At 42.3% G+C, this 23,074-nt stretch overlaps 2 protein-coding genes across 2 annotated transcripts in view; both read left to right on the top strand.

The window, feature by feature from the left end:
• The window catches only part of LOC118341280 (unconventional myosin-Ic-like), a 60,196-nt gene extending 40,947 nt beyond the window's left edge, over positions 1–19,249 (top strand). Inside the window, 27 exon segments of the mRNA XM_035679496.1 lie at positions 2,689–2,787; positions 3,636–3,746; positions 4,403–4,474; positions 4,723–4,752; positions 4,754–4,810; positions 5,172–5,287; positions 5,670–5,775; positions 6,746–6,826; positions 7,357–7,448; positions 7,633–7,727; positions 9,393–9,439; positions 9,577–9,657; positions 10,083–10,188; positions 11,425–11,542; positions 12,405–12,518; positions 12,712–12,788; positions 12,892–12,960; positions 13,075–13,159; positions 13,302–13,461; positions 14,006–14,089; positions 14,201–14,294; positions 14,380–14,435; positions 14,521–14,656; positions 15,078–15,148; positions 15,279–15,376; positions 15,565–15,664; positions 16,661–19,249. Coding sequence (XP_035535389.1) covers positions 2,689–2,787; positions 3,636–3,746; positions 4,403–4,474; positions 4,723–4,752; positions 4,754–4,810; positions 5,172–5,287; positions 5,670–5,775; positions 6,746–6,826; positions 7,357–7,448; positions 7,633–7,727; positions 9,393–9,439; positions 9,577–9,657; positions 10,083–10,188; positions 11,425–11,542; positions 12,405–12,518; positions 12,712–12,788; positions 12,892–12,960; positions 13,075–13,159; positions 13,302–13,461; positions 14,006–14,089; positions 14,201–14,294; positions 14,380–14,435; positions 14,521–14,656; positions 15,078–15,148; positions 15,279–15,376; positions 15,565–15,664; positions 16,661–16,687 — 2,382 coding nt within the window. The 3' untranslated portion in view covers positions 16,688–19,249.
• A 2,031-nt stretch (positions 19,250–21,280) lies between these two features.
• The window catches only part of LOC118341322 (large neutral amino acids transporter small subunit 4-like), a 32,174-nt gene continuing 30,380 nt past the window's right edge, over positions 21,281–23,074 (top strand). Inside the window, exon 1 of the mRNA XM_035679547.1 lies at positions 21,281–21,441. The gene's annotated coding sequence lies outside the window, so the exon portion shown is untranslated. The remainder of the gene's footprint in view (positions 21,442–23,074) is intronic.

A 23,074-nucleotide genomic window follows, 5' to 3' on the forward strand; every position in this document is an offset into this window, starting at 1 on the left:
AGGACACATGATGCCTCATCAGGCTTTGATAATATGTCAATTCCTTTCAAGGGTCCCCCGGTTACACCAGTGTGGCGCCCACGTGTAGTTCAGTCTGTGAGACTGGATGTAGAGAAACCTGTCTGACTCACTTTAAGGACGGGGGGGGGGCTCCTTCTTTTGTTTCCTTTCTTGCGTTTAGGAAAAGAGCAAAATGATCTCTCCCCTTCTCTTTATCTTTCTCCCTCCTTCCCCTCCACACAAATAACCCCCCCCTTTCTGTCCCATCACCTAGCAACTTTGTATGTGTGTTGCAGGGTGAATGATGTGATGTGTGTGTCTGCCTCTTTCCCCCCCTTAACCCACTTTCTCATGACATGATTGCAACGGCCTCTATTCATATCCTGGCGTTTCTAAACCCAGTCACGAGTCGGGTCTTTCCCCTGCTGAGGGGTTCGGTCTCTCTCTCTCTCTCTCTCTCTCTTTTTATTGTGTTATCTCTCCAAAGTCACAAGTTTTTAAGAAAAATTCTTTCTTTGTCTCGCTGCTGTCTGCCCACCAAGTCACAAAGCTTTCTTGAATTCAGCCCATATAACCGTTAGAGCGGATGTCTTGCTTTTATTGTTTGTCTGGATTTTGTGATAAGGCCCCAAAAGTTTGAGGAAGTATACACACACACACACACGCACGCGCGCGCGAAGAAAGCGACAACTGATTTAATGGCAGTTTCACTTCTTACACTTTTCCACCGGCACTCCTTTTCCTCTTTGCCTTGCAGAAGGGCAAACGGCATTCTGCTGTACTTGACACACACAAAACCCACATCCTGACTTTTAGGTACCGAAACACAAAGGCAGCTAATGAGAGCCAAACACCCACACGGCGGAACAATGTGAGAACGATGTTATCGCCCCGTACCCCCTCCTCTCTTCCTCGCCTTTCTGCTCTCACTTAGGAAGCGTGTGCAAGAAAAGTGCGTATGACTATCCCACCTCCCTTTGTGTGTGTGCATTCACATCTGTGTGTGTGTGTGTGTGTGTGTGTGTGTGTGTGTGCAGGTGAGAGGGATGAGGTAATTAAGCAGTGAAAGAGGAGGCATTTTAGCTGCAGCTCCTGGTGACAGGCCTCCAGGGAGGAGGAGGACGAGGAGGAGGAGGTGGTGGTGGTGTTGGAGGAAGAGGGAGGGAGGGGTGACGTCATGGGATGTAAAAAAAATGCTTCGGCGGGCTGCTGCAGTTCGTCTTTGTCATCTTTTTATCTCAGAAAGAAGCAGCAGAGGGAGGACGCGCAGCGCTGCCCCACTGTGTCGTCTGAAGTTTGTGTGCAGCGGGGTTGGGTGGAAATATCTGCCAGCTCTGGCTCCTTAAATCCATCTCACTGCTCAAGGAGCTCTTTGATAAGTTGGTGACAGAATAAGAACAGAAACATCCCCTGCGGTTGCTACATAACTGCCGCCATCTGAAGGTGACAGTCGCCTCTGCCTCTGTCGTGTTCTCAGTCTTTCTTCCTCACGGGCTGCAGTCATTTGTTTTCTCTGAGCAGAGCAGAGTCAGCCCGTTTGACATTGAGCCTCAGCGGTGTCGGCTGCCTTCGTCATGGTCGGTTAATCCTGTGCTGGTGTCTGCCGAGTCCGCCGCTGACTGCAGCTTTCGATTACAGCATCACACGCCACCTGACCACTGCGGCCCTCGCGTGCGTTGTCTGCCCGTGTGTTTTGATCTGTAAAGAAGGAAGCGAATAGCAGAGGGCAAAAGAAAGTGATTGCTCTTATTGAACGATTGCAGGGGAAGAGATGTAACGAGGCCCATAATTCACTCTGTGTCCTTCACCTTATTTGCCCACACCATAACAACAGGACTCTGCAGTGATTGGCTCGCTTCCTGGGGGCTTGTCTCTGCGCTAGCCCCTCCCACCCGGTACTGCTGCGTCATTTGTGTGAATGAAGAGTCACGGCTGTTGTATACGTGCGCGGAACGGTGTACATCCCGTGCCGCATGTTCATTCGCTCGCTGAGCCCCTCCTCGGTGTTGACTTAAGAGCTGACAGTCAGCCGTCTGCTGTGTTTAACGTGGTCACGCATCGCTCCGTGTGCAAAATGCATGTAGAGGCTGTCAACTCGCTGCACTGATTAACTTTCCAGAGAGGTTTGACAGGATTTGGCTCCGACTCGGATTTAGCAAACGGAGCGTGTTTGGTCTGTGTGAGCGATGGGTGGAGATAGGATGTTTAGCCCTTGTTTAGGATGTATACAGATCGCTGAGATTTCTGCCTCCCAGGGATTGTTCTCTCCCTCTCTCTCCCTCTCTCCCTCTCCCTCTCTCCCTCTCCCTCCCTCCCTCAGAAGTTATTGGTCTGAACCGTTTGTGTGTGTGTGTCCCAGTGGGAGTTCTGGTTAATAGGCTCTCAGTACCGCAAGAGGAGCTTTCCTCAGGGGGCAAATCTGCCTTAAGGCACTAGCTGAACCCTCCCCTCAATGAACACACACAAACAGCTACTGAGCAAAAACACCTCATATATCTGTTTGTGCAAATAGGTGTTTACATCACATATAAATAGGTGTTTACGTGTTTACACATCAGCTACTTTATGGATTTTGTTGGACATGTTCAGAGCTTTACTAGGAAATACAAAGCTGAAACAGATGATAAATATATGTGTGTTCAGAGTGATTTAGGGTTTTGTGTGTGTGTGTGTGTGTGTTTTCCACAGGGTAACTGTCCCAAAGTGAGCTCCATCAACGATCGCAGTGATTGGAAAGTGGTGAGGAAAGCCTTGTCTGTGATTGGCTTCAACGAGGACGAGGTGGAGGTAAGGAGTCCAAGCTGTGTAAATCATGCCTGACATGTTTGTTTTGTCACCCAGAGTAGTGTGTGAGGTGTAAACTCAAGAAAATGTTTTTCTCTGAAGTAGACGGAGAAAGTGGAAGCTCTGACCACTTCCCTCTGCACAAAGCAGGATGAAGACGTGCATTTTCACTTATTACTACTAAATTCTTGAAACAAAAAGTTGAGATGTACCCAAGACAAACTTTACAAAGATTACAACCCAGACTGTCTGTTAAAGGCTGTTGACAGTCTTTAGCACGAGTTTCACTATGAACAGTAAAGTACTCCAAGTGCCTGAGGGGGCTGAGGCTGTTTCTGTTTTAGTCTTGTACTGTGGATGTTTGTATTTGAAAGTGTTTCTTAGACAGAGTAAGTGTGCGTGCTGTTATTATATGGTGAGAACTTATTTGTGCTCAGCGTGGGAGTCTTCCTACATGTTCCTGAGCCTGGGCCTACTGCCAGAGCTTTTTAGATCTCACACTGCTTATAGAGTGAAGAGCAGGTGTGAGTGTGTGTGTGTGTGCAGCTCTGGTTTGATACTTGGTGAGCACATTGCTACATTCCTATCCTGTTGAATCCGTAACCTAATTTGAATCAAAGCTTCCCTTATCTGTCAAATCTCTCATAAAGATAGCCTTGGCAGTAACTTCAGATTTGTATAATCTAATCAAGCCGCAGCCTCTCATCTCTTTACCTTTGACCCCTCCCTCCCCATGAATGTCCTCCTGTGTCACCACTCTGCACTTTCTTTGTAACTATTTATCTTATATTTTTCTTCACATATTGTCCTTATGTTTCCTTCCCCTCCCTCTCTGTGTTATCTCTCTGTAGGAGTTGTTGAACATAATCGCCAGTGTGCTCCACCTGGGGAATGTGCAGTACGGCGGGGAAGAAGGCAACGCCTGCATCACTTCTGACACACAGATAAAGTACCTGGCCAGGGTAAGATGCTGCACCAAGCAGGTTCATAAAGACTCCTAACAGGCCAGGGGGAGATGGGATTTAAGAGAGAGGGCCTAGGCTCGTATTTATCAAGCATCACAGAATTCCTCTCAGGAGTCGCCCTGAAAGTAAAGTTATCTATGAAGCTCAGCCTGAACACCACCACCTAGTAACTCCTAACAGGTCAGGACACCTCTGGAGGTGTACTGAATATTGGCCGAGATTGCTTTTACTCCTAATCCTAAAAATGGGACCATAAACGTATAACTTTGAGAATGTTTGGGACTGATTTATTACTCTGAGAAGCTTGGTAAATATGGACTTAAGTTTGAAATTCATAGAGCTATGAGTAAGCCTCGTCCACACACTTTCTTCTAATTTACATATCTATATGTCTTACAAATGCTGATGAAGACCAACCACTTAAATGTGCGCTGCTTGAGAAATGTGAATCATACTTTGGACACAACGTTTTTCTTAGAAACATCCCCCATTCCTTCCTGCCTCAATTTTCCAATTATACTTCATCAGACAGACATAATGAACAGATACCATACGCAGGATGTCACGGCTGCTAAGTGGCATGACGTCTGTCTGTTTTGGAGATCGGTTATTTGTCATTGGCGAGGCGTGCTAATGTTGTTGTGCTTTTCCAGTTGTTAGGAGTGAATGGTGCAGTGCTGACAGAGGCACTCACACACAAGAAGATAATTGCCAAGGGAGAGGAGGTAGGTTTGGATACACACTCTCATTGTAGTATGCGTATGTGATAAGCATTTGTATACAAAGCTTTCCTGTCTGTGTAATGTCTGGTCTGGTCCACTGTAATTATATTGTAACATGTCGAACTTGATCTGCTGATCTTGTGTACTCTGTTATTGTCTGCCTTTTGCCTGCCTGTGTGTGGTGTGTTGTGTGTGTGTGTGTGTGTGTGTGTGTGTGTGTGTGCTGTGTGTGTTGTGTGTTTCTTAATTAGTTGATGAGCCCACTGAACCTAGAACAAGCAATCATCAGCTTCGGGAGCTTTGTCCAAGGCAGTGTATGGACGCACCTTCACCTGGCTGGTAACCACAAGATCAAGCTTTCACTGGCTATATACGTACACACACACACACACACACACTTACTCAGTACAGTGACACTTGGTATGACTGCACAGTTAAATCTTTGATACATTTTCACTTAAATTTTCTTGATTGTATTTCTCAAACTAAGTCCAGACATTATCCAACACTGTAGTGGAGAGCACTGGTGTCTCCCCTTTAATCTATTATAGCACAGCTCCACCTTGTGGACATTTACAGGTTCACAAGATGAACATAATAACATAATGCAGAAAACCTGGAGTGAAAATCCATTTTCATGATTTTGAATTTAAATCTTTATTTTAAAGCTTTGTGTGTACTAGAGTTTGCTCTGTTTTAGATAGATATGATGAAGACGAGTTTTGTTCTTTTTCCCTAACAGGATGACTCCTTCAAGAATTACTCAGTGATTGGCCTGCTGGACATCTATGGTTTTGAGGTCTTTCAGCACAACAGGTACAGTATTAATTATGTTCATTCTGAATTAAAGGCTTAACTCTTTAAATGTGAACATCTATATATCCTTCTAAACCTTAAAGTAATGCAGCAAAAAAACACTTACACCTACAGTTTGATTTTTAAAGTCAATTTCCTGGAGCTTTCAGTTGCATCTCATGGCCTTCAGTGGCAGCAGGAGTTTGCTCAGTTGGTAACTGAGCAACCTGAGCAGACTTCATATGCTGAAATGCAGCTGAAAGCTCCAGAAATTCCCAGTAAGTGGACCCTGTGCCTTTTTCTATGGTCAATAATGAGCCCCAACCCTAACCTCCATTAGTAAGAAAACCAGTAACATGTGTCTGACCCTGTGCCTTGTTGTGTTTCTTGCTGTGTGTTGCAGCTTTGAGCAGTTCTGTATCAATTACTGTAACGAGAAGCTGCAGCAGCTCTTCATCGAGCTCACCCTCAAGTCAGAGCAGGAGGAGTACGAGGCTGAAGGCATCACGGTCAGACGTCATTTTCTTCTCTCCCTTAGTTTGTCCCAGACGTTAACGCACCTTTGTTCCATTTCAATTGGATTCTGTATATGTATTTAAGTGGAAAGCCTTTGTTTTTATTTTACTCTCTTCCTCCGGTCCTATCAGTGTCTGTACACTTTAATCATGCTTTGACATTTTCACCCTCCATTATCACTCCATCCCTCCTCCCTCAGCCAGGCTTTAGCCTTCACAAAGAGCTCCTAATGTGATTGCTGTTGCAGTTGTGTTTTTTGATGTGAAATTGGTAATTTAATTTATCACTCTGCCGTTTCACTGAGACTTTCACTCAAAGTGATTTACACTAAGTGCACATATTTTTAGAAGATGCTGCTCCATTAGAAATTAATCTTTTAACCCTGTTATTGTTAGAGTTATTGTGTCTTTTATTTATTCACAGTTAAAATCTAAAATAGCTCTTAAGGAAACAACATGTCAAAAGAGGTCTGCATTGACCGAGGATATCTAATTCAAGTTCTTCCTTTGTCTCTGCCCCATTTATATTCATTGCATTTATATTGTTTTGTTTTGCTTCTTTGGAACAAAGGCCTCTTGTGTTCAGTCTAATATAAATGCACTGGTCAGAGAGCAGGTTGTGGGAGAAACTTGGACTCACCTCTCAAAGAGCCCATTATCATCTGACATCAGGGCTGTGGGCCGCACTCTCTGTCATCTCTGTGGAAATTATGTGGCTGTTAGCGCTAACATAACCTAACACTGCTGCACTCAGCCCATGGAGCTCTGTGTTCATGTGTGTGTCCACATGCGAGTGGGTGAGCAGCGTCTCTGTGTGCCAGGATTCCTGGGATTCTGCAGATGACTGACTTTACAGTCATTTAATAGCTTAGAACAGTTGTAATTGTATCAAGCTTAGACTAATATGCTGGACAAGATTTATTTTCTCATGAGCGCTAATTTAAGGGGTCTTGTGTCTCTGCAGTGGGAGCCGGTGCAGTACTTCAACAACAAGATCATCTGTGACCTGGTGGAGGAGAAATTCAAAGGCATCATCTCCATTTTGGTGAGGAGACACACTCTGCTCTGATTCTGCTTCAGAGGATATAAAACCAAGATTTTATTTCACAAGGAAGCTACCTCATTAAATTCACTCTCGAAGTGGATTTCTGCCAAATATAATACCTGCCCTATCTGCCAAAATATGATATACCCAAAGAACTTAAAGAACTTATAGCAAGATAAGGTGTCATCTTAAAGGGAAAGTTAAACATTTTAGGAAACTCTGTCGTCAACGTGACTCCAGGAAATCACTGCTCTCTTGGCCAGAAATTAGTCTAGCACATAATTCCTGTAAAATCACAAATTGTCGTTTTCACGCTTTGGTTTTTAGACAGATTAAACAACCAAGAAACAGCATTTTAGGTGCATTAGAGGTACTCAACTATCAGCTCAACTACCTGTATCCTAAATGGTATCATCTGTGTAACAAAGGATGAATTCATTGGTTTGATCCTAACAGATACACATGCAATATGTGGTCATAGTCTTGTAAGACAATGGCTTATTGCTGCTCTTTTTGTCCTCCTATCACAGGATGAGGAGTGCCTGAGACCTGGAGACGCCAGTGATTTAACCTTCCTAGAGAAGCTGGAGGACACTGTTGGAGGACACGCACACTTTGTCACGTTAGTTTGATTCCTGGTCTTGTATAACCTCTGCAGTGCCACAAATGTACCCAAAACAGTTTGGACTTGCTGTACTTAAAGGTCTGGCTGTTGACTGGATTGTGGTGCCAGACTGTGAACTATTGAATATGTGTCCAGTCCATTTACTGATATATCCATGCTGTGTGTGTGTGTTTCCCTGCAGTCACAAGCTGGCTGATGCAAAGACCCGGAAGGTAATGAGCCGTGACGAATTCAGACTGCTGCACTACGCTGGAGAGGTCAACTACAATGTCAACGGTGTGTGTGTGTGTGTGTGTGTGTGTGTGTGTGAGACAGCTGCTGTAAACAAGGCCAGTGTGACCTCAAGTCCTTGGATATTTGGTGCTGGGGTGAATTCCAGTACTAAATACCAGTACCCTTAGTTAAGTATAACACATGTTAAAACCAAAACAACCAGATGTTATATCTCTGTCTCAATGTGAAGGGAGTTACAGTAAGTTATCAAGTGAATATCAGCATTCAAACAATGACCAGCACAAACACATAAAGGCTGGCTGCTAATAAAGACCTGGTGAGAGTTACCTCACATGATGTGGTTACGGGCTCTGTTAAAATCAAAAAGCCCATCCACTGTGTAGCATTTCCTCCAGTCCTGCACCGTTAGCAGCTCTGTTCTGCTCTGTTGGATTTGGGGACGTTTGCACTCAAACAACCACAGCCAAAACGGTCATCTGCAAGAGCATTCCTGTCCTAAAGTCCTCGTCCTAAAAGCCTTTTTTCTTGTAAAGTTAAAAATGAGAAGGCACTATTTAAAATATGGACATAATTTGTAAATCTAATCTCTGTCTTGTTTCCCTGAGTATGTAGGCTAAGCAGCTAGACGGGGTTATGTTAGAGAGAATGGAATAAAGGTTTGAGCTTACATTTTACGTTATCATACTGATAATGTTGGAACTAACTAGCTACTGTAATACAAGACACTTTTTCTTTATTTCCATCCATCTGGTGAGGAGTCTTTACATAGTCGCCTGTATGTAACCATCAAGTTCACAGTTAAGACCCCTTTACAAGGTTTTAGTTTTAGTCAACTGGACACATTAAAAAGTCCACCTGAGTCAGCGTTTTCAACCAACTCATCAAGCTAATGCTAGCTTAATTAGCTATCCAGATACAGCTGATGAAGTCTGGTAGCAAAATCAAAGATACATTACTGAATTAATCCAAAATTAGTAAAGAACTTTGAGTGGTAAATCTGCCACTGTTATTATGGTGAACCTAATATGCCGAACAAGAACAGAAAGCTTGAACAGTAACTGAGGAGTGAGGAACTTGCAAACGGTCACTCCAATGGCTTTTACTGATTTGTTTAAGCGCTCTTGAGCTGCGGTAAATAGAACTCAACATTTCCTGCGGATGCCTCAAATTAAAACCCTCGCAGGAAGTGCTGAGTTTCACAGACAGTAGCTTAACAATGTTTGAAAATCAGCAAAATTGAAGCCATATGAAAATATTAAGTCAATAGAAACAACATTTCTGTTCGAGAAGAGAGACTCAGAGTGGTGAGTGTGACGTGACTGTGGTTGCACTGATGAAATTAGGGCTATGGGAGTGCACATTATACAGAATATATCAAGACCACAGGGATACATGGAGGAAGTGTTGAGTTTGCACTAACAGCTAATTAAAAGGAGAGCACATGAGAAAAGAGGCAGGCGTTTTACCAAAATATGATGAAATACTAAGAAATAAATATCTGTTTTTAATATAAGCCTGTTTCAGATAAAGGTTTAAGGGAACTATCTGTGAATTTATAGTAGTTCTGTATTAAATAAAGGCTATTTGACAATATTCATTAATATATTCAACAATAGGATCAGACTTTACTGGATGTAACCAGTGACAACTGTGGGGCACTTTAGTGGAAGTGATTAGTCAGTACATGTATCATCTTCTCTCACTCAGGATTTTTGGACAAGAACAACGACCTGCTCTTCAGGAACTTGAAAGAGGTGAGTTTTAAAGTAACAGGAATTAGGAGGATTATAAAACAAACTTTTTCACTTGGATAGTGTGATACATTTAAGGGAAAATTGCACAGTGTTTGCCCAATTCAGAGGTTAAAAATGTCCTTTATGTATGTTTGCAGGTCATGTGTATGTCAGAGAACAAGATCCTCACCCAGTGTTTTGACAGGGAGGAGCTGAGTGACAAGAAGCGCCCAGACACGGTGAGATACCTTGTTGTGCGTGTGTGTATGTCCTCTTTGTGTCCCGGGGTTTTCTCTGCCTTTCCTACACACTCTTATAAATCATACTATCATATATATGCATCCCAACATACTTTCCCATAGCAAAACAAACAGGGGTGTGTTTCCCCTCTCCAGTGTTGAGTGGGCAGTCTGATGGGGATTCTCTGCAGCCTCCCACTCAATGAGGAATGCCCTGACACTTGTATGCCCTTCACACACACACACACACACACACACACACACACATATACACACACTTGAACAGGGTACTGTCACAGGCTGGCAAGTTAGAGTCCCAGTCTTCCACACTGGGCCCAGTGTTCAGTCTCTACTGGACTGCCAGTCACCTTCGTCTCTTCATCCTTTCCTAACCAGCTTTCATCTCTCTGTGTCTGCCCCTCCAGGCAGCCACCCAGTTCAAAGCCAGTCTGGCGAAACTCATGGAGATCCTCATGTCGAAGGAGCCGTCGTACGTCCGCTGCATCAAGCCCAATGACTCCAAGCAAGCAGGTATGAAGCAGAGTCTTTGTTTTTTGCTTATTATGGTACAAGGTAGGAAGGTAGAAATGCTTAGAGTATCCTTTGAAACCTTGAGTCTGAACAGACAGAACCATCATAGTGAACTCCAAGTGACAGAATATAAATGGAAAATACATCAATTGAGAAACCAAAACCCTGGTCATCTTCAGACCATTTAATCATTGTGACAGCTAGTGTGTGCAAATAAAAAATGATTTTCAATACTTTTATTTTTTGCATCCTGGATAACTGGATGAGTTTGTCTACAGCACGCAGTACACTCTGAATCCAGTAGCATTTGCTATTCACCAGAACACAAGTGTTTATTTTCCCTTTTCCACAATGGAAGTAAAATGTATGAGCTGTGATCAGTAAAAATAAGTGATGGAGTAATGAGATGGAAAATGGATATTTCTGCCATTTTGTGCTTACCCATGGTTCAGCTTGTAAATGTTTTACTTTGAAAACCTGAATTTCTGTAGTTTGAATTCCCCTTTGTGAAATCTGCAGAAGTGTCTGACATTTAAAAAAACTATTTGCTTCATTTTCAAATGGTGACTTCGGGACTACCAAAGATACTTCTTCCTCTTGTATTTTACACACAGTAGACTTTTGGAAAGAAATCGGATTGATTCTATTCAGCTTAATTGACTGTCTTTCAGAGCTTGGATGCTCAAATTTGAACCAACCAATGCGAGTTGAATTTGAGCAGCTTAAATGTGAATGTGTTAGAAAAAGGCTATTCGATATTTACCATCTGAATTGGTGAACCTTCAAAATAACCCTTAAAGTCATATTTTTAAGATTTCCCAGCATGAAGTGACTCATTTGATCTGAGTGATTACGGATATTATTTGCTTTCATACACTAATAGTTCTTGTAAACACAGTTGAAGCAGCTTAGCAACAACATATTCCCAGAAACATCATGTTAATCTTGTGCTTTTGCTAATTCCCTCCAAAACAGTTCAGCTGTGTGAGTGGCCGCAGTGTAACTCTCCGTGTGGTCGTCAGTATATCGGGCCGGCCTTTGTTTCTGTCCACAGTGGTCCTTTTGTTAGTTCCACACTGTTTCTCTGTCCTCTGTCACTCCTACTACTGTTGTTTAGCATTTACTGGTTTTTTCTGGTTCATTTTGTCCAACAGACTTTACATTTTTCTCTGACTGATCTGACCCTGCTCTCTTGTCTCCCTCTCCCACTTCTTTCCACCTCTCCTCCTTTCCCAGTTCGATTTGACGAGGTGTTGATCCGTCACCAGGTCAAGTATCTGGGGCTGATGGAGAATCTGAGGGTGAGGAGGGCCGGCTTTGCTTACAGACGGCGCTACGAGGTCTTCCTTCAGAGGTGATCAGCTTTTTTCTTTTTTTACCAATAATGTACAATCACATGGAAGCTCTGTATCAAGAATATAATCAAGTACCGTATATGTACCATTCTTGTATTCTACTACATTACCAATATGACCTCTAAGTTTAGTCAAATTGTCCGGATTAGACATCCATAACCAAGCTGTACACAAAAAGACATTCCTTACCTAGAAGTAAATACCTGCTGTTGCACTGGTAGTGTTGTTCCCCCAGGTGCGACAGGTTTTGGTTTCCAGTCTTTATATAACAGGAAGGTTTCAGGTTTAGACCCAGGATGTGTCCCATCCTGTCAAAACATCTCCTCCTAGCACATTCATTGCTTTGAATATGTCAGCTCTGTTCCTAAACTCTAAATCTACATCATCAACGCTGCCTAAGGACTGAACCTTAGTCCGGCTGCAACAAACACTTATTTCATTATTGATCAGTCTGCAAGTTATTTTCTAAGTGAATCATTTGGTCTGTTAAATGTCAGAATTTCCTAAAGCCCAATATTACTTAACACATTTCTTTGTCTTGTGTGACCAGCAGATAAAGATATTCTGTTTACTGTCACATAAGACAAAGAAAAGGGCTGGAACTAGGGACCATTTGCCATTTTTGCTTTGGAAAAATGACATAAACCATTAATCAGTTATCAAGTTTTAGTTTTTGATGTCAATCGACTAATAGTTTCAGCTCTAAACCTGACATAGTTCTCTTCCCAGGACCATCTGCTACACTTTCACAGGCTGATCAGGCTATAGAAGTGGTGGGGGTTTAAACCCTCTTTTGCTTAAAGGATGTGCCTTATTCCTGAACCAGTATTCTAGGATTTACTTGTGTTTTTGTCTGTTTAGGTATAAGTCCCTGTGTCCAGACACATGGCCTAACTGGCAGGGGAAACTGTCTGATGGAGTGTCCACACTGGTCAAACACCTGGGATACAAGCCTGAGGAGTACAAACTGGGCAGGTCAGCAGCACACAGATCAATATAAATGTCAAAATGTATTTATATAATTTAGTAAAAGTTTAAGAAGTAATGTTAAACCTATTTTCTTTTAAACATGCATTTTTAAAAACTGATTTTACCCTTTGTTGCCTTGAGCTGCACTTAACCATCTGATTTCAAATGCACATGCTTTACTTTAATCTCAACCTTTTAGATCCAAAATCTTCATCCGTTTCCCAAAGACCTTGTTTGCCACCGAGGATGCACTAGAGACCAGGAAACACAGTCTTGGTTAGAGCCTCTGACACAACTCATTTGTGCCACATATTTTCATTATGGCCACAGATTTAAACCTTTAGTCTCCTTTCCCTTCTTTTTTCTTTTCACCCCGCAGCCACCAAGCTGCAGGCAGGATGGAAAGGCTACAGCCAGAGGTCCAAATACCAGAAACTCCGAACCGCAGGTGAGGAAACGTTTTCTCCTGCTGATGTCATCTTAGAGTTTGTCTAACAGATTGTCTAACAAACAATTTGTGCAACTTTGTATTTGTTTGTGATGTATGTGATGTACCTTACAGCTATTGCCATCCAGGCCTGGTGGAGAGGGGTCCTGGCCAGGAGGAGGGCCAAGCGCAGGCGACAGGCTGCTGATACGATCCGCAGGTACAGACCAATACAGCAACAGACCAGCACATGGCGCAATACACTCACTGTGTTAGAAATACAACTCTACTCAACTAAATGAGCATAATATGTCTAGGTTTTGTAAACCCTGTTAATTTTCCTTTATTCCTCTCATCCTCAGGTTCATCAAAGGCTTCATCTACCGCCACAAGGAGCGCTGTCCAGAGAACGAGTACTTCCTGGATTACGTGCGCTACTCCTTCCTTATGACGCTACGCAGGAACCTGCCCAAGAACGTCCTGGACAAGAGCTGGCCGACACCTCCAGCTGCTCTCACTGAGGTGGGAATAAAACACACATATATGTAGGTCAATATGGTAGAGACACCACATTGTTCTGTGAGGACAGCCAAAACATTTAACACCAAATTAGGATTTGAGGATGTGTTGTTGAAGCTTAAGACCTGTTCGGATAGTTATTGATCAAATATTTTTTTATTTTTTTTATTTTATAACTCCGTTTTGTAAACAGGGTAATAATAAAAATTCATCCATACATTCAACATAATATATATTCATGTGCACTATGTCCCATTAGTATCAGTTCATGTTAATGATTTTTATTGAGAGCTAGTAGACGATTAATGACAAATGTGATCCAACAGTATCATATCCATAATTTTAGATGTACACTTGTGGGTTTTCACATATTGTATATGGATGTAGTTCAAAGGTGAATGTTAGCCGACATGTTTCAATAGGTATATTCACTTACACTGTGACTACTCACACACTGTGTATCATGACTCCACATATATGCAGCACAACTGAATTGCTTTTTTCTGCCAGCAGAGCTATTGTGAAAACATTCTGTCTGTGTCTTTAGGCGTCAGAGCATTTGCGTAAGCTGTGCATGCAGAACATGGTGTGGAGCTACTGCAAGAAGATCAGTCCTGAGTGGAAACACCAGGTGAATATTGTCCCATCACCAGTCAGGATACGCTCTTTGTACTCTGGCTGTCAGGTTTCTTGTTTGCTGCTTCTTGCCTTTGCTTCGCTGTAATCAGATCTGTTTGAATAGATGGAGCAGAAGATGATCGCCAGTGAGATCTTCAAAGACAAGAAGGACAACTACCCACAGAGCGTGCCCAAACTGTTTGTCAGCACAAGACTCAGTAAGGCTCACACATTTTTCCTGCTACAACAGGCTCCATATTTCTCAATGTAAAAGATTCTAACAGCTTGTCTCCTCTTCTTCAGATGGGGAGGACATTAACCCCAAAGTGGTGCAGGCTCTAGGCAGCGAGAAGATGAAGGTTAGTCGAGCAAAGTCACAAAACAAAGGGCAGTTTAAATGCCATCTGTCATCAAGTGTTTTGACCGTCATCCCTCTGTTCCCAGTATGCAGTTCCAGTCACCAAGTACGACAGAAAAGGCTACAAGGCCCGGCCCCGCCAGCTGCTGCTCACCTCTAACAGTGCCGTTATCGTAGAGGAGGCCAAACTCAAGCAGCGCATCGAGTACGGAGCCCTGAAAGGTCAGAGGTCGACAGACCTTATAGAGACAGTAAACAGTTTCCTGATGAGTTAATGGTCTTCATCGCTAGTTTCAGTCCTCTTCCAAACGGCATGATGTTCATTTAGTAAATTATGGTCCAATTTAGAGTAAAACACAAGCTGTTTGTTGACAAGTCGCTACATCAGCAACCTGTCAATCAGGATAGAGCCATAGCAATCATTGTGTTTCCCAGCTCCACGCTCTTGTCCAAATATGGTCACTTCTGGCTCCATAAATACGCTGGTGACTGCCATAATGCCAAACCCAAGGCTTCAGAACAGTAACCCTTACCCACAAACCAATGGGTGACGTCATGGTGGCTCTATCCACTATTTATTTTACAGTCTATGGCGAGGACAGCGTTGGGTTCATTACTCATTAATACTGTCCTTCCTCTGCAGGTATCTCAGTCAGCTCTCTCAGCGACGGCCTGTTTGTTCTGCACGTGCCCAGTGAGGACAACAAACAGAAGGTGAATCCAAGGACATATTATAAGTTAATAATAATACAATTAATAATATATTAACCAGATCTCGTGTAGCTCTGTACGAGTGTAAATGAGTGTTGCTGTGAGTTTTCACCGCCTGATGGTTCGTCCACAGGGAGACGTGGTTCTGCAGAGCGACCATGTGATTGAGACCTTGACCAAGATTGCGATCTGTGCCGATAAAATAAACAGCATCAACATCAACCAGGGCAGGTGAGAAGCAGAAACATGAATGTACACTTGGCATGTTGATTACTACGGTGCCAATGTTCACAATGTGTCCTTACATAATTCTAACAGCAGTATAATACATCTCTACTCCTACACACACAAACATCTACAGGTAGAAAGTGGTAAAAAGCAGAAGGATGTGTCTGACTATCCCTGTGTTCCTCTTCCAGTATAAAGTTTACAGTGGGTCAGGGGAAAGAGGGGATCATAGACTTCACGCCTGGATCAGAACTACTGGTGGCCAAAGCTAAGAACGGACATTTGTCTGTGGTGAGTCTGCTAAATCTTCCTCAATTGAAAGCTGTATAAAAAGCTTTGTTTTTCTTGTGTTATTCCACCCTAACTGACAGAACAGCAGTTTATTTGTGTTATTTCCACCATGTTTACGCTGATCACTGTGAGATGTGCCTTTTAATGCCGACTTTCATCAAGTTATCACCCATAAATAAGGATTTTCAAAAGCAGCATCCAATAGTTGATATACTGTGATACTATTTAAAGCTGCACTAATAAATCATTTTTATATTAACAATGGACCAATTGATTATGTGAAATGGGAAAGGGGGCACTAATAGGGTCAAACCCACAAAGAATTATCACCATACTTTTCCCCCTCAGTTCTACGCAGCATTTTAGCCTCGTTTAGAGCATTGTTTGGTTTTATAACTCCGCTCTTATCGGCATCGTTTCCAGCTGCAGCAGGCAGCTGTTTTCAGACACATAGCTTTAATAAAGTCACTGTACGCTGCCTGCCCAGCATCAAACTACAGACAGACCCAGTGAGCGTTTAGAAGGTAAAGAGACAGACATTTTATGGTACTTTAATATTGTGATATCTTGTTGCAACAGCCCAAAGTGACTCAAAACTCAAAATTCTTTAACAATTGTGTTGACATAAATATTTCAAGAGCAATTTTACTCCAGTTAAGTTGAGTTTGGTGTGTTTGTCAGGTTTACCACGTTTTTTTAGAGTTTTCGATGACTGAAAATGCTTCTACACCACACTGGGAATATTTCTTGAGCCAGACTTCTGTTAAAAAACAATAAATGATCAACTATCAATCATTTATTACTATCAGAGATGTCTGGTTAATATTTAATTAAAACAAACAGACATTATTAATCAGTGTTGTGAATGGAGACATTGGATTCGCACATATGTTTAGTGCAGCTCTTGTCGCAGTGTGGTTACTTCCTGCTTCCTGACAGTCCACTCTGTTGACCTCTGACGTGATGTGATGTTTTTCTCCTCTGGATGTCTTCCAGACGGCTCCCAGGCTGAACTCCAGATGATGGCCCCTCTGAACGCACCAGGACAAGTACTCCTGACCTCTCCCATCCTCCAATCACGCAACCGCAGACCCCGCTCTGCCTAAGCCAATCAGACGCCAGCTGTCACCACAGGGTGGCATGTGCTTCCAATTGAAAAAAACAAAAAAAAACAAATAAAAATCCAGCAAAACTAATTGATATATTTATGTTTATATATTATATTTTTGGGATTAATACTGTTGCTGTTTGAATATTCTGATTTTATATATGAGGCCAAGGAATAACAAATATTTTGGTGCATTTTTCTTGCACCATGTGTGTTTATTGTGCTTTATTTGGGAACATGACCAAGAAAAACGATGAGGGAGAAAAGTCAGACTAAGAGACAACAATGAGAAGACAGGGATTGTTGTTGATGAAAATCAGGGTTTGTTGTTGCCTCTTTTCTTTCCTGTTTACCCTTTCTGCTTGATTTATAGGCTTGATTGTCTCGCTGACACTACTTGTCTAACTGGGGTGGTTAGCTGGTTATTGAAGCATGAAGGTGTGTAGAACAAGGCTGACAGTATGTAGGATAGCTGTTGAGAGGATCGGGGACGAGGAAGAGTAATTCTTCAGTCAAATGGAGATGCCCCGGCACGAAAAGGCCGGTAGTGTCAGACTGTGGTTCGCTAAATCAGAATAAATAGTTGAATGTACGGCTGTAATTGTGCAGTGTTAGAATAAGAAGGGAGCTTGTCAAGAGGGATTCACTACATAAAATAAACAGCATGCAGTGTGAATGCTGCAAAAAGGAACAAAGTATGTGAGGAGTGAGTGAGAAAAGGCAAGAGAGAGGTGAGAAGAAAGACGATAGAACGCAGCAGTCGTTTGCCTTGGCCCCAGGAGCTCGTGCCTTTCTCCTTGACTAATATGTTCATAGTTGAGCCGTGAAATGATGTTTGAAGACCATGACACTCAACACGAGAATGAGTCGAGTTACGTGTAGATAGAAACATCGTCCTCTGACTGAACATTGGTCCAGCTTCCTGTACAGAGACCCCTTGTTCAGAACCACATAGCATGCTCTGATTGGTCGAAGACCCCAGCGTCTCTCTCTGTAGTCAGCTACATTTCCTCCATTCTTCCACCTCTGACCTGCCTGTAGTCTCAGAACTGGAGCTTGTGTTTCGCTACAACTGAACTGGTCCGATGGCTACACCTGACTGGGTTTGACACGTATGTTTCAAACCTCTATAATCATTTTTTTATGTCCCTTAAGTCTCTCACTTTTTACAGTTCTATGTCCCTCAAAGAGACTAAAACTAAAACAATTTACATACATTGAAGCTACTAATAGCTGTGTATTGTCCAGATGTTTGACATGTTTAAAGGAATAGTTTGGCATTAGGGGAAAATTGCTAGCTTGGCTCTGTCCAAATATAAAAAATCCTCTTACACTTTTTGTTTTTTAAAACCAACTTCACAAATAAAACATCTTAATTAGTGATTTTATTGTTACCTTTGAACAGAGTCAGGCTAGCGGTTTCCATCTTGATCAAGCTAGCCTCCTGGCTGTAGCTTCATATGGAGCGCACAGATGTAAAAGTAATGTTGATCTTTTCATCAAATTTTGTGTAATAATTACATCATTAGAGCATTCCCCAAATGTCAAACTATTCCTATATCGCCAGAAAATACAAACAGTGGAGTTCTTTCCAGAATTATGCCCTTTTCAGGGTAGAAAAACATCTCCTGAAATATCATCTAAATTGTTAAACCACACCAAAAATCTTCATTAAATCCTGACAACAGTAAAATATTTATGCATTCTTATAGGGATATAAAACCAGTTCAGCTTAAGGGCCTCCTGTAGACCAGTTCTCTCTGTCTAACCCGAACTCTGACTTAAGACCAATCCTGAAAAAGTTGTGTTATTGAAAACTTTTGAGAGGAGCTCCAAAATGTTTCCAAGTTTGTTTTTTTTAGTTGTTTTTCCCCCCAAACCTCGCTCAATGACAGAACTTTTTCTCTACGTGGCTCTGGGTGGCGAGGAGGGTGCAATATGCCGAGGCAGGACTGTGCGACTGCACTTAAAGTATACTAGCCAAAGACCCTGTTGATTTATAGTGATTCTGTGATGTATGATTTATATTATATTATTATGTCGGTTCTGAATGTTATGTTGTTTTTCAGGAGGGACATCTATGTGTACAGTTTGTGTTCTGTGTTATAAATGACAGATTCAAGCCAGCTGAGGTTTGATGTGAAACATTTTGGGAGAAAAAGCTTCTAGTATTGTTTGTTCACGCAAACTTGTTCATGTGCCTTGTCGGATAGCAATACAACAGATCTGTGTGGAACTGTAAGAGAAATACCTCCTTAGAGTCCGGTCTCCCAGCAGCACCTAAAGGTCTCCTCCCTCTGTGTGTATAAGCTTTATTCAAACCAAATCCCAAGTTTATCTATTGATTTACAGATGCACTCCTGTTATCAGTCCTGACTTACTGTATGCACCACACCAATGTATAATTATGCCAACACACTAAAAGATAAGATACTAAAGATTTGAACAATAAATTTGAAAAGTAAATGCAAACTGATGAACGTCTGTTGGTTTATTTCTAGTTTACTTGTGTGTGTGTGTGTGTGTGTGTGTGTGTGTGTGTTTTTCAGTGTCTGATGAAACATTCTGTGTTTCAGTGTTAAAAACTAATAACCTTTTAACTGGACGGTGCGTGCTGTCCTCTGTGCAGTTTGTGTAGATAAGATAAGATATTCCTTTAATAGTCCCACAATGGGGAAATTCCAAACCATATCAAGAAATCCACGAAAGACATTGGAAACGTTTTGCATTCAGAGCAGATTAGATTCAACACTGTAACATTATATATGATAGAAACTAAAGAAATTAAAGATTAGTATTCCACGGTCCAACATCCGTGTTATTAGGTGATCCCTGTTCATATTTTCAGATATATTTCTGTGGCTATTTTCAGAAACAAAGAGTTAGCCACAAGCACACAACAGTAAAACATAATACTGTGACGTGCTAATGAAGTCAGCCCTTGGTGCTTGATATGAATTAAAAGAGGATAAACCCCAGCCTACATTAAAGTCAAAGGGTCATCCAGTTCCTTTCAGGAAGTCAAAAGTAGGGATGATGAAATGTAGCATTCCTTCTGGTGAATGTTTCTTAACTTCAACAGGATTTGAGTCCAGTGACATTTCTTAATAACAGTCCCTTTTATAAAGAGGCTCTGGCTTAGTGGCCTCCTGACCTCTAAGGGCCCCTGGGTCTGTGGTAGTCCTGTTTTAATCTATCAACAGTGGTGGAATGTAGTTCATTCACTAAAGTACAGTTTTGGGGTATTTGTGCTACATTTTATTCGATTGTTCTTCTACTCTATATTTTACAGATAAATGTACTTTTTATATAATATAATTCACTGTTGTAAATTAAACAACATAATAAAACACTAAAGTGAGCCCATTTTATGTACTTTTGATACATTAAACTAACTAACTATTGTACTTTAACTAGAGGTGCAGGAAAATGATTCTGGAGAAAGACAGTTGATTGTTAAATTCATTCTCAGGTGGTCACATACAGACACTTTGGGTCCGACGGACTATGATTGACTAAAGTCTGAAACCAGAGAGGAGGTGTAGAAGTCCAGTTTTTTCTCCGACTACTTGAATTACAATGTACTGAAAGCTTATGATGGATTTTTTTACCCAGTGATACCAAAAACAAACTGCCTACTGCAGCTTTAAAGTGGCTATAATCAATATTTTTCTAACAATCTATGGAAGTGAGAATGTGAAAGAGGTCGCTCAGAGAGAGGATCCACCAGGGAGTTCTCACCTCATCTGCATCTGAATCAGCTCCACTGAGCTTTATAGAGAGTTTCAGCTCACTGTCTATCTGTCCAGCTGCTTTAATGTTCAGTCAAATACACAGCGTTCAGCACAAACCCTCAGTGTCACAGTCAGTAGCAGCCACAAGGTGTCGCCCTCGCTGTGAGTATTCCTGCCAGTGGTTTTTGTTTTCAGCTGTCCTTTCCACTGGGGACCATGTGAACCCTCCTCTCATGTACTTCTAGGAATTAGACGTTAGGTATGAAGTTGGGAGTGAACAGTGAGTCAACTCACATGCTGATGGCAGGATTTATAGCCTATATATCCTGAAGGTGTGGCAGCAGTGCTTATAGACTTTTGTTCCACACAGAAAACAAGGATTAGGACTTCACTCGGTCGCAGTTCATGCACTACATTGTCAAATCAGAGCAAAGACCCCACTGAGGCTTTCAGACTTCTCCTGACTCACTTTCTATTGTTTGAAAGTGCTTCAAAGCAGAATGAGGACATTTAGTTCCCATAACTGTCTCTGTGTAGCATCACATTCAAATGCAGTGTTCCAATAGACCACATTGTTTTTTCTTTCAGTGTCTTGTTTTCCATAATTATCAGCTGTTCTGTGTCCAAACATTCTCCAACTATTTTTTAGTATTGAGAAACAACACACATGTAATATTGGCGCGCTCTGATTGGCTGCGGCTGGTCTCTAGCTCAGCCACGGGCCAATGGGGAGGCGCTGGTGTTTGTGCACCGCTCCTGCGCTGCTATAAAGCGGCTGCAATGAGGATGAGAGGAGAAATATAGTGATTCAAAGACACCAAAGAGACGCCCTACACGCTCTTTTGCCCTGTGTGTTGGCCGCCGAGGGACATTTGGACGCGCAGAGACACATCTGACTGAGGAGGCTCCGTTTGTCCCTGAATCCACAGGCTCGGGTAGGCTGTCCGCACCAAAGGATGCTCTGCTCCTCACACACACACACACACACACACACACTGTGCACTTCACTGGAGAAGAGAGGTTGACTCACGGAAGGAATCACCATCTCACAGTGACACTACCTAACACAGGCATCATTCTGCAGTCCTCTCCCTCCCTGAGAGCGTCTCCTCTCCGGGTGTCTCTCTGCTGGACGGCCGCAGGTGAGGCTGCAACAGTCTGCTGCTCCGTGATCAACTTTAGTCTGTGGGTGTTTTTATCCACTGAGTCCTTCTGTCTCCTCTAATCAGTGTGTTACATACTGCGCACACACACACACACACACACACACACACACACACACACGCACGCACACAGCTGATTACACTGGATCAGACTGAGCTGAGGTATTACAGTTTCTTCCACTGTTGTTCACTCGGTGACTTTCCCCTTCCCTTTATTTTGCGCGGGTACAGTGAGGACAGTCGAGCGCGTATTCAGCGTGAAAGTTGGGATTTTATTTCTAAAATAAAAAAAAACAGCTGGATCTGAGGGGAACAGCTGGGGGGCCGCTGAGGGTCTTGTGTCCGGAGGGTTTTAGTTGCCAGTTGGCTGATAGTTAACTGTCTTTGTCTCAGCAGCAGGATGGTAATTCCCCGTAGCTGCTGTTGTTGATACTGAACAGCTGAGCGCCTCTCGCGTCAAGTTGCTGAGAAACACGACGTCTAAAACCGGAAAGGGGTAGAAATTATCTTCAAGATAAAAGCATAAAGACGCGCTCAGAAGTACAGAAAAACACTCGGTTTCTTAAAGGATTCAGGACTATTTTCTTTGTTCTTACTCATGTGTCTAATGCATTAAAGTAATGGCAAACCTCCTGCATCACTTACATCCATATTTTTATTAAAATACAGAAAAATACTTTATAACATTATTTATCATCCTCATTTATAACATAGTCTACTGTTTTGTGCGCTTATTATTTTACTGTGTTACACGCAGTTTTCTGTTAATTTAACCTTTTTCCTTGTTAATGATGATACAATCAAAGTGGGTCTTACAAGGTTAATGTTGGCGCCTTTATCTCACGCAAAATACCTTGCTAAGCAGCAGCCTTCGTTGGTCTTTTATTTTGAAGCTATCAACCGGAACCCCGTGCTTGTTTCTGGCTAACATGACTGTGTGGGGAGGGGGTTGGAGATGCAGATTGGGTGGGGGGGGGGGGGGGTATTGTGCGGATGATTTCAGTCCAGTTCAGACCAGTTCCAGCGCTGCTCTTCATTCACCGCAATATACTTTGTGTTATTGTCCTCAGTGCGATCATCTGCTCATTACCTGCTCAAACACACACAGGATCCCAGGATGCACTGTGCGGGATGGGACTGTCATATTGAGGATGGTCTCCAGTGCTGGGGCCGATGACTGACACCAAGTTATTCAGACAAAAACAGTGTGTCATACAGATTAGTTTAGGGCCAGCTTTAGTTATAATATAATATATAATAATAATAACACAAGTTATATTTACACTTATTACCTGTGCATCACAAACGATTCATTTCTATTATTAATTCAGGTCATGTTTTATAGCTTATTTTTTATTTTTGCAGTAAAGAATATGTTTATGAATTCAAATTCGACGGTATATGT

This window comes from Morone saxatilis, unplaced genomic scaffold, assembly GCF_004916995.1.
Source record: "Morone saxatilis isolate NCDOM2014 unplaced genomic scaffold, NCSU_SB_2.0 Contig8, whole genome shotgun sequence".
NCBI classification, from domain to species: Eukaryota; Metazoa; Chordata; class Actinopteri; family Moronidae; genus Morone; species Morone saxatilis.